The 12500-nt window shown below is 38.8% G+C and overlaps 1 protein-coding gene across 1 annotated transcript in view; it reads right to left on the bottom strand.

The window, feature by feature from the left end:
* Positions 1-12500, bottom strand: part of LOC115216773 (QRFP-like peptide receptor) — a 179762-nt gene that overhangs the window by 52633 nt on the left and 114629 nt on the right. Inside the window, exons 2-3 of the mRNA XM_029786343.2 lie at positions 9982-10105; positions 541-761 (exon numbers count right to left, since the gene is read on the bottom strand). Of these exons, the coding sequence (XP_029642203.2) occupies positions 541-761; positions 9982-10105 (345 nt within the window). The remainder of the gene's footprint in view (positions 1-540; positions 762-9981; positions 10106-12500) is intronic.

Below are 12500 nucleotides of genomic sequence, written 5' to 3'. Positions count from 1 at the left end.
TCACAAAGCTAGCTCTTTTCACCACGAAAAAAAAGTTTCTACCGTTTCAAGCCTGCAACAAAACAATTTTAACACTATGAAGCCACGACTATGTTTTAGATGTGATTTCACTTGGCTATACGGCTGGAAGATGTATAATTTTGAAACCGCTACTCGCTAATCGGCAGAAACATTGTTATCTTTAGTCATAAACATAAAACAATGAGACTGCTCACTTTCGCGTCTTTCGCGGATATAGTAAAAAAAAATGTTTCACTCGTTAAAACGCATCCGTTTTTTCAAAGGGTTAATTTTTGTGAATATGACAGTAAGAACGATACAGGGTGTATGAAAACCGCTTATCTTCGGGGATCTTTCCGAGAATTATTAATTAGTCAGTGGGAAATGTCTCAGGGTTTCAATGTCCAACAAGACTATTTTATATAAATACCTGTCACACAAGATAAAACGTTATACTGCATTTAATCTAGCGTTTACATTATACATGCTGCTTCCCCTGAGTGGCACGCATGCAGTGATGTTTATAATGTGTTTTCTTACCAGTTCGCTGATGTCATACTTTTCAGTTGCTTCGAGCTGAGCCAGAGAACATAAATAACAAAAGTATAGCAGATGATCATGATTAGTGTAGGTGCCAGAAACATCACAGTCAACTGATAGATGGCGTACGCAAGCCGCTTGTCTTCAGGGATAGCGCTATCGTAGCAGTGTGAAAACGTTACACTAGTGACGTTGTTGTGGTATGATATAACTTCAATATCCTGTGTGGAAAGAAACAAAAATATATTAGCATATGGAAGAGGAACATCGAAGTAGAGAGAACTTTGAGATGGAGAAACAAAGTTGGAAATAAAGATTTTGCTTGTTTAGAGTCAAGATCAATTTTGAAATAGGGCGATGTGTTGTGCACTGAACAGAAGCAGCATGAAAAGTTTACTGTATGTCCTCCACTTGAATGAAAGATAACACCTACCACTGGGGTTTCAAACACAGGAAAGTGTATCTAAACATGGATTTATCTGACAAGACACAAATACAAGGAGCTATGTTAATTCTATAAAGAACAACTTGGTATATCAGTATTAAACTCAGGCGGAGGCGACGTGTCAGCAGAATCGTTAGCAGGTGGTGAGCTGGAAGAAACGTTAGCATGCCGGGCGAAATACGTGGCGGTATTTCGTCTACCGTTACGTTCTGAGTTCAAATTCCGCCGAGGTCGACTTTACCTTTCATCCTTTCGGGGTCGATAAATTAAGTACCAGTTATGCACTGGGATCGATATAATCGACTTAATCCGTGTGTCTGTCCTTGTTTGTCCCCTCTGTGTTTAGCCCCTTGTGAGTAGTAAAGAAATAAGAATCGTTAGCACGCCGGCAAAACTTCTTAGCTGCATTTCGTCCATCTTTATGACGAAGTCAACTTAGCCTTTCATCCATTTGAGTTGATAAAATAAATACCAGTTGAGCACTGACCTCGGTGTACTCGACCTACACCTTCCCCCGTAATTACTGGTCTTGTGCCGAAATTTAAAACCAATATTAAAGTCAGTCTATGTGTCAAAAGAATTGAATATTATGAGGAAGTATTTGACCCAGTTCAAAATAGAGAGAGAGAGAGAGAAAGGGAGAGAGAGAGAGAAAGAGAGAGAGAGAGAGGAAGGGAGAGAGAGAGAAATAAATCGTTGGCGATTAATCCCATAACAACCCTAATTCAATGAACTTGGGATCAAAGAATTTCCTGTGATGACCAGTCTGTCATTCTGTATCTCGACGACTAGATTGTTAAAGTGTGCAGAGTGCGTTTGTCAGGAGAATCACGTCTCAGAGAAATCCAAAAGATTGTGCTGACAAATACTTCCCACATTCTTAGAAAAACTACCAATTTAAATGCCTGTGTTGTATTATATGAAGATATTTCACGACTACCCCTACCACTTCACATTCGCAAGCTTTCAGTCATACTGCAACATCTCTTGTTCTTTACTCACCCTAGGACGTTGTGTGTGTTGCGGCAAGTGACAAACATGCAGATTAACAGTAAATATTAATATAATGATAATAATAATAATGATAATAATAATAATCCTTTCTACTATAGGCACAAGATCTGAAATTCGGGGGAGGGGACTAGTCGATTATGTCGACCCCAGTGTTTCACTGGTACTTAAGTAATAATGATAATAATTAATATTTCAAATGAAAAGCAAAGCTGACCTCGGTTGAATTTGAACTCAGAACGTAGCGACGGGCGAAATACCGCTAAGCATTTCGTCCAGCATATTAACAATTATGCCAGCTCACCGCCTTAGTAATATTAATATTTTTTTATATATATACCCAGGCCTATCCCCAATTTTTTTAGGAGGGGGTAGCCACAACAACACATACCAGGCATTCTATTCATTTCCAGCTCAAACAGGGGAGCCGCGGCCTATACCCGGGTCAGGGCGTAGAACGCAAACCCCAATATCAACAGCGGGGCCTGGCAGCATATGCTGCTTTGCCCGCGCCGCATCATACTGCTTCCGTACCCATTTGAGCAATTACAAATTTACTCATCCGTCCACAAACACTCTCCAAGCTTTCCTATCATTTATAATCTCTCTTGCCTCTCTCACTCCAACACCTCTAACCATCGAAGCTTTCCTCACTCCGTTCACCCACACAATCCGAGGTCTGCCTCTGTTTCTACTGCCTACCACTTCTGCCTTCAACCTCCTTCTTACCATCCTATTTCTTTACTACCCACAAGGGGCTAAACACAGAGAGGACAAACAAGGACAGACAAACGGATTAAGTCGATAATATCGATCCCAGTGCGTAACTGGTACTTATTTAATCGACCCCGAAAGGATGAAAGGCAAAGTCGTCCTCGGCGGAATTTGAACTCAGAACGTAACGGCTGATGAAATACGGCTACGCATTTCGCCCGGCACGCTAACGTTTCTGCCAGCTCACCTCCTCCTTACCATCCGCTCCTCGTCCATCCTCTTCATGTGGCCAAACCACTTCAACATTCGTCTATCCAATTTGGTTGTTAGTTTTTCTCTCATTCCCGCCCCCTTCACACGTCCTCTTTCCTTATCCTGTCCATCCGTATCACACCAACCATAGACCGCAAACATCTCATCTCAAACACATCTAGTCGCCTCCTTTCTGCATCTCTCATTCCCCACGTCTTATAACATTTTCGGCACAAATCATGCCTTCATACTCACCTCTTTTCGCTTTCATACTCAACCTTTTATCTCTGAGCATACTTTTCACTTTTCCAAGTATCTTAATCCCCTCCCTCACTCTATATCTCACTTCCTCAGCCAACCCCTCCATCCGCTGTCACATGTGATCCCAGACACTTAAAAGCACTCGTCTCCTCTATCATATCACCATTTATATTCACATCTGCCTTACCAGCCATTCCATCTCCCGAACACCTCATAATTTTACTCTCACCTACTTTCACTTTCAGTTTCCTCCTCTCACAAACTCTTCCAAACTCTACCACCAGCCTCCTCAGTTGCTCTTCCGGATCCGCCACCAGTTTTGTATCATCAGCAAACAACAACCGACTCACCTGCCATTCTCTCCATTTTCTCCCCTACCAAAGGTTCTAGTATTTACCTCTCTCACTACACCACCCACATATAAATTTAACAGCCTCTGAAACATCACATAACCCTGTCTTAACTTCATCTTCACATCCAACCACTCCTAAAACCGCACTGCTCCTCCCCTATTACACTCTCTGTCTGGTTTCTCACCCTTACAATCAGAATTATCCCATATAGTTTACCAACCACACACACAACAAACTTATACCTCTAAAATTTCCAAACTCACATATACCTCCTTTCCCCTTGTACAGTGGCACTATACAGGCACTGCACCAGTCCTTCAGTGCTCTTCCAGTTATATAACAAACATTCATAAGCCTCACTAACCACTCAATCACTGTCACTCCTCCTTTCTTTAGGCATTCCACTGTATACCCATCTATACATGGCGCCCTCTGGTTTGCCATCTTCCACAAGGATTCCTTCACCTCCTCCCTTCCAATTGCACCATGGTTCCATTCCCCAACAACAAGCATTCTCCTCTCTCCTCCTACAGCCACTATAATTACCTTCCTGTCATCTTCCACATTCAACAGCTCACTAAAATACTCTGCTCATCTCCTTTGTACATCCTCACTTCCTTTCAACAAATTTACATCCTTCACCCTTTCTTCCCTTTTGCCAACCACCTTTCTTACCTGCAGTACCACTTTCTAAAACATTATTTCTTACAAAATGTTTACTCGTGTACCACATAATTCAGAGGCACATCTCATCACTGCCTCTCTGGAAGCCTCCCACTCCTTCTCCACATCCCCTACCTCCCGTTTCTGTCCATATTAACCTGTCCATATTCACCTCTCAGTTTCTCTACATATTCCTGCCGCTTCTGTCTCCTATCCAGTTCACTCACCTTCGCAGCCTCTCTCCTCCCTGTCACTCGTCTAGCATTCCACTTTGATGATACAACAACAACAATAATAATAATAATAATAATAATAATTGATGCAGTACCAGGCAGTGGCTCTCATGGCTTCTGATCTTAACTGATTGGAAGTGTTATCATGTACATTGTTTTGTCTTGGTATAAAAGATGGGCTACAGCAAATATTCTGCTCAATACCACAGATTTGCTTGTCAGTTGTTTGACCTTAACCAGTTGAGCATGTCCCTTAGTGGCTGACGATATGCGCATTTCTGATCACGAGCAGAAGTAGTGGGGGAGCATTATAGCCATGTGTTGAGAGGGATTCTTTGGGGTTTGAATAATTCACCTCTGGAAACATGGGTGGTTCTTTCAACATCCTTAAACAACCCATATTCAGGGACCTTTGAGCGGGATGGCTACTCAACCTGAAGAAAATTCTAACTGGGCCCCACCTGCAAGGTCATGTGCTGTTTATCTTGATATGAGATCACCATTGTCGCGCACATATGGTTGTGATGCATGTGCCTGGTGTACCCTTATCAGACGGGTAGTCATGATGGGTATATTGGGCTTCGTATATTTTACCCCAGTGTCACTTTGATGGCATGCACTGCTCTCTCACTCAATAATAGTAATAATAATAATAATAATAATATAATAATAATAATAATGATAATAATAATAATAATAATAATAATAATAATAAATGCCATGATGCAGTACCAGGCAGCTCTCATGACTTCTAATCTTAACTAACTGGAAGCGTTATCATGTACATAGTTTTGTATTGGTATAACAGGTGGGCTACAGCAAATATTTTGTTCAATATCACAGATTTCCTTGTCAGTTGCTGGACCTTAACCAGTTGAGTATGTCCCTTAGTGGCTGACGATATGTGCATTTCTGATCAAGCGCAGAAATTGCCATGTGTTGAGAGGAATTCTTTGGGGTTTGGATAATTCACCTTTGCAAACATGGATGACTTAATTCGAAATCTTTAGAACAGAAATGGGCTAGTTATAATTATTTTCTAAATCTAGAGATTATGGTGAGTAATATAACCTGGCATTTAAATCATCTGCACAACATTTTCTAGTTGTCTGATCCCAGGTGGTCTATGCGTTAGAAAATGTGATTATTAACACGTACATGCAGATATTATGTTGGTTTAAATCTGACAGAGCACACCTTTAATCAAAGTCATGCCACTCATGACCGCTCCATTTTTTCGTAAACCCAGAACTGGATTAACTTGCGTAGGCTTCTATTTTATGACGGTAGAATGAAAATTGAGAGTGATTTTCGAAACTTCCCCAGCTCCTGTATATGAATTTTATCGACCCTCGGTATGTTTCGAACTCATAAAGAATAAAATTTTGAAATAGAGATCAAATTTATGTACATCCTGATGGAATCGTAATAAATCGTATCGATAAATTATACCAGATATGTTGGATCACCTGCTTCTATCCCATAACTAACGTCACTAGACGATCTTAGCCCGAATATGTCTTGTATAAATGAGTATAAGCGAAATCAGACAACTTTAAGATATACAGAACATCTAGAGATTAACCTGTCACCGAAAAGGTAAATATTTCAATAAACTTTTTTTAAGGCTGGTGATAAGCGATAATACAAATAAAACTATCATAAAAAGTGATGAAAGAAAGGATAAACAAAATGTGGAATTTTTGTAACTTAGCTCAGAAAGACGAACGAAAGATACCTCCGGTATAAGTGAAAGCTCTAAGATGTCAAACAATATACTGTAAAATATTTAGTGTCATTGTGGGTTAGTGATTTCATATACCGCATTTATGTTATTAAAGTGGAGGCGCAATGGCCCAGTGGTTAAGGCAGCGGACTCGCGGTCATAGGATCGCGGTTTCGATTCCCAGACCGGGCGTTGTCAGTGTTTATTGAGCGAAAACACCTAAAAGCTCCACGCGGCTCCGGCAGGGGATGGTGGTGATCCCTGTTGTACTCTTTCACCACAACTTTCTCTCACTCTTACTTCCTGTTTCTGTTGTACCTGTATTTCAAAGGGTCGGCCTTGTCACTCTCTGTGTCACGCTGAATATCCCCGAGAACTACGTTAAGGGTACACGTGTCTGTGGAGTGCTCAGCCACTTTACACGTTAATTTCACGAGCAGGCTTTTCCGTTGATTCGGATCAACCGGAACCCTCGTCGTCGTAACCGACGGAGTGTTTCCATATTATGTTATTAGCATTGTAGAAAAGTTAAGTTTAAGTGATATGAGATACTATCAATGAATGCTCCTGAAATGGTACTTTGATATGTACCGTTTATAAGGTAGAGAAAGCTGATACTTGTATTGTTTCTGAGTTCCTTAAAGTGTGAGTGATCAAAGTGAAGCTTTACGAATAGAAGGTGAACATTGTTCAGATTCGAAATAATTCAGTTTTACACACACATAAATAAAAACCACACACAAACACACAGATATATATATTTCAAAAATTAATTTCTACTCTATCACATTATTAGAGTAATAAAGGCAGTAATAACTGACAACGCTTGTATCACTACATTTTTATCAGTAAGAATACAAGCTTAGACGATGAATTTCAATTTGTCAATAGCATACTGAATGCCAGAAAGAAAATAAATTAGATTACGCTACGTCTCAAAAATCTGTCAAAGACAGAAAACGTTCACTTTCAATGTTAGAAATTAAAGAAAACTGACTGAAATAGCGAAATATGATTGTACAGAATATTGAAATACCAATTATCTACTCAGTGAAATCTAGAGAATTACCAGAAGTGGCATTCCTGTATCACTGAATTGTATACGGTTGCTTAGAGTCATATATAGGAGTATTTTAATTCGAGGGAAACTAATGGCATATCGTTAATACAGTAGGAAACCTGATTAAGTGATTGAACTTTTCATATACTAAATAAATCAAAAACAATCTACTGACGTTACTGCTGACAGAACAATTCCTGTATCTTTTGCTGCAAACGATTTTAATGAAACTGATCATGTTAAGAGCGATCTCAGGAAAGTTACACTAAGAAGAAAAAATCACCAACCAGAAAGCGGGATGCATTGATACTGCACATAAACTATTCACAGAAGGGGGTGATTATCGATATATGATATTGGTGGGCTTCGATTAACTTAAAGGAATATTTAAAATCAACATGTAAATTAGCAAAATAGACATTATGTACTCATTATTATTATTATTATATGATTATATTTAACATATATAGTAAAAACGCTTCTAATTACAACATCGTATGAAAGCTCGGCGAAAGATGCAACCTTACAACAAGGTAAATAAAAATGGGATTTCTGTAGGAATGAAGGAGGGCTAAATCCTTAACTAAGAACTAATATCTTCCTGATCTCAATTCAAAGTGACATGTAAAAATAGGGACAGTCTTGGGAAGAACTCTCAGAAGCATCAAGATCAGAGTATTCAATTTAATAGTTTCATGTAAGGCAATACAATTTTGAAGGATTTGAAGTAAGGATGTACGATTTTGTAGGAATTGAGGTAATGTATTTTCGTTGTATACTCAAGAATAGTATGCAAAACAGACGTCACAGTTGGAAAACAGAACTTGGATAAGAAGTTGGATAACAAGTGTTAACAGAAGCCGATAATATTCATTTTAGTGACAGTAGAGATAATGATGCTGAAAAAGCCTTTGATAATTGTGTATGTTGATTTGTTAACAGAAGCCGTTGTTCTACAACAGCATCAACATATAAAAGACTTAACGGAACGCATTAAGTGGAAGCAAAACTTCAGCAAGATTACTAACTGAAACTTTTCTCATTTCCTCAAACCTATTTATCCCAACATTACAGCTGTTAATCTTGTTGATGATACGGAAAATCCAACGAAACAGCTAAGCTGCATGGTTATACTAACTAATAAGGACAGCATATCATCTGTGTGCCTAACCCAACGGCCAAACATTAACAATTTGCATTTTAAGATTCATATATATTTCTTCACTGCCCACAAGGGGCTAAACATAGAGGGGACAAACAAGGACAGACAGAGGTATTAAGTCGATTACATCGATTTCAGTGCATAACTGGTACATAATTTATCGTCCCCGAAATGATGAAAGGCAAAGTCGACCTCGGTGGAATTTGAACTCAGAACGTAATGGCAGACGAAATACCTATTTCTTTATTACCCACACAGGGCTAAACACAGAGGGAACAAACAAGGACAGACAGAGGTATTAAGTCGATTACATCGACCTCAGTGCATAACTGGTACATAATTTATCGTCCCCGAAAGGATGAAAGGCAAAGTCGACCTCGGTGGAATTTGAACTCAGAACGTAATGGCAGACGAAATACCTATTTCTTTATTACCCACACAGGGCTAAACACAGAGGGAACAAACAAGGACAGACAGAGGTATTAAGTCGATTACATCGACCTCAGTGCATAACTGGTACATAATTTATCGTCCCCGAAAGGATGAAAGGCAAAGTCGACCTCGGTGGAATTTGAACTCAGAACGTAATGGCAGACGAAATACCGCTAAGCACTTCGCCCGGCGTGCTAACGTTTCTGCCAGCTCGCCGCCTTAAGATTCATAAACTGTAACATCTCTCTTTTATTTGTTTCAGTTATTTGAACTGCAGCCATAGTGAAGGGCTACTTTAAAGTTTGGTATCTCTTTTATCAGTCTCCCTTGCTGATACGCTATGTTACGAAGACATAAACACACCAACACCAATCGTTTATCATGCAGTTGTCGGCCAAACACATATACATTCACACACGACGGGATTCTTTTAATCTCCCCCTGCCAAATTTGCTCGCAAGGCATCTACAATAGTAGAAGACACTTGTACACAGTTCCACGCAGTGGGGCTGAACCCGAAACCACATGGATGCGAAGCGAGCATCTTAACTACAAAACCATTCTGCGCCTTAAATATGTTTCAAATTTGAACACAAGGCCACTATTTTGTGGCAGGGAATAAGTCGATTGCATGGACCTCAGTGTTCAACGGATATTATTTTATCGACAGCATGAAAAGCAAAGTCTCGGTCGGAGGCTTGCACCTTAAATATTGAGATGTTTTATATAATTCCGCGATATTACTAATCTTTCAGCTTCGATCTACATGTTGTTTACATCAGATGGTTATCGTAGGAAAATTAGTACTGGCTATCATTTCTATCAAAACATCTGTAAAGATATCCCAAACAAATGATTTAATAGCACTGTTAACACAGTAGAACACGATATTGACTTCTAATATTCTTTGTAGTATATTATGGTTGCATAACGAAATACGATGTCCCTACAGGTTATTAATATTTACGTACTATCTTCCAGTAACGGGCTTAAAACTTTGATGACTTATATGTAGAAAGAGTTATATAAATAGTACATGTACATGTGTGCGTATATATGTCAGTGTAGCTATATTTATGCGTGAACATATATGTGATTACATGAAAAATTGTATAAAAGCAAAACTTACCATAACAAATATACTTGGCATCGACAACAGAATAGCCAATGCCCAAACGGCTGGCAAGATTTTTCTTGTATTTCCTGCAGTACACCAATAGCGTGAAATCATTGGGTGTACAATTACCATATATCTGTAATAAATAAATTGCTTTTAATAGTCATGCACTCATATCAAACGTACTAAATATTACGAAGGCAAATTCGAGATATAATAAAAAATATTTAAACGGCAACTGACATGACTGAAATCAAATTTAACAGAAAAATGTAATAAAAGTCAAACTATAACATGTTTCCTGCTGTTTTGTATCAAACTAGGGTTTGGGATAGTTTTATGCTTCTTTATAGAATTCGAATAATGCAATAGAAGCAGCTCCAGATTGAAAGCGTATTCGTGTCACTGAAAAGCCAGAAACTGTGGTTTACGCCAGGTAAAATCTATCTATAGAAGTAGGGTATTAAACAACACCATATACTTCAAAGCTAGCTGAAGCAAAGTCGCCTCGTTAGTGATCGCCTGAAATATTGTGCAAAAAAAAACAAGAAAAAAATCAAAGAAACAATAAAACAATACACCCCTATAAAGAGTTTTTCCCGAGTGAAAACTACAGCTTCCAGGTTTTCAACCATACATATTCCTTAAGTATTTCCTATTGATGAATATACTTATTGATATTAGTTTGCGTATATTCTCGTAAAACCTCAAACATATAAACTCCATTCTTTCACCATAATCTCGTGATCATAATCTCGTGGTATATACCTGCTTGGGTACATTCTAATCAGACTGCATCAATTCAGGAGCTCCGCACTACTATGGAAGATGACATCAAACTATCTTTACTGAGTTACCTTCAAGATAACTTATATGGACTCCATTACCATACACCTAAAAAATATCCTCCTATACGAACTGACGCAGTCTCCTTCAAAGAGATGCAAAAACTACACATGTAAATATGGAAGAAATGTTATTGTTGCACGACAACGTACACCCTCATACGCCGAAGGCGTTGAAAAGTTTGGGTTCCATGTCCCGCCTCTTCCGACTATTACATCTTTGGTCCGCTGGAACATCTTTTACAAAGTCGTCAGTTTGCTATAGACGAAGTGCAGGGAGCGTAACATAAACGAGAGTACAAACACTGAAAACTTGCTTCTCCGATGGAATTAAGCCAGCTTATAGACCATTGGACAAATCGCTAAAGAGACTACTAACAAATGCGAAGCTTTACAAAACAACCACGAAACCGACGGTTGAAAAATGTGGATGCCCAAAGTGTGGAACCTGCCCCATCCTACTTGAAGGCATGGATTTCCTTTTCAAACAACGACAGAGGTTCACAATCAAAACTAGTTTCAATTGCGCCTCTGAGAACCTAATTTATATAATAACCTGCTCGGGTTCCGGACACAACTATATTGGACTAACTAATATGATTTTGAGAAAGAGAACCGCTCTACATAAAGAGCAAATCCGTTTCCCGCAATACAGGTAAATTCTTCTCAGTGAACATATAGAAAAAATGTGCTGATAACATCAAACCAAATTTTACAGTCTTCCCCTTCTACCAGTGCAAAGACACAATGTCTCCACAAGATCGTTTAAATAAAGAAACTTTTTCATTGAAAAATGCAGAACAGGTCTTAATATGCACGCATAACCAACTTTATCTTTTCACATATTTCGATTCACGATTACATCACTGTACATAAATCCCCTCACTAAACAAGGTTTTCAAAACTTGCTTTTGTCTGTACACACACACGTATATATATATATATATATATATATATATATATATATATATATATATATCACCGTGATCGACCAGGCTATCAGATGTTGCTACACATCGCTGGTCACAATGCGCTTCGCATTGTTTTAGCCTTCAAATGACGCCACCCCGCTGGCCAAGCGAGCAGGCCAACGGAAGAAAGAGTGAGAGAAAGTTGTAGCGAAAGAGTACAGCAGGGATCGCCACCACCCCCTGCCGGAGCCTCGTGGAGCTTTAGGTGTTTTCGCTCAATAAACACTCACAACGCCTGGTCTGGGAATCGAAGCCGCGATCCTACGACCGCGAGTCCGCTGCCTAAACCACTGGGCCATTGCGCCTCCACACACACACACACATATATATATATATATGTATATATATATATATATATATAATATATATATATATATTCCACTCCCATTACCGAAAGCGGAGCAGTTATCTCCCTTACCCACAACAATAACAATAATAACGATAACCAATTACCTCCCTTTATTTATCTACTTGTGAAGTCATTCACTCGTGAATATCATCACACACAACATAGACAAAATTTCTTCTAAAGAAAAAAAACATATTCAAATAAGTAAAACATAATATCACGAATAGCGATAGAGAAATCGGTCGATATATATATATGTATATATATATATATATATATATATACGTACATATATACCTGCACACTTTATTAGAAAGCAGCCAAAAGTATCAGAAAAACAGTTTTTGTGATATTTTTGATGCCTTT

This window comes from Octopus sinensis, linkage group LG10 (assembly GCF_006345805.1).
Source record: "Octopus sinensis linkage group LG10, ASM634580v1, whole genome shotgun sequence".
NCBI lineage: Eukaryota > Metazoa > Mollusca > Cephalopoda > Octopoda > Octopodidae > Octopus > Octopus sinensis.
The sequence above is the reverse complement of the archived record's forward strand: the minus strand, read 5'-3'. Positions and strand labels throughout refer to the sequence as shown.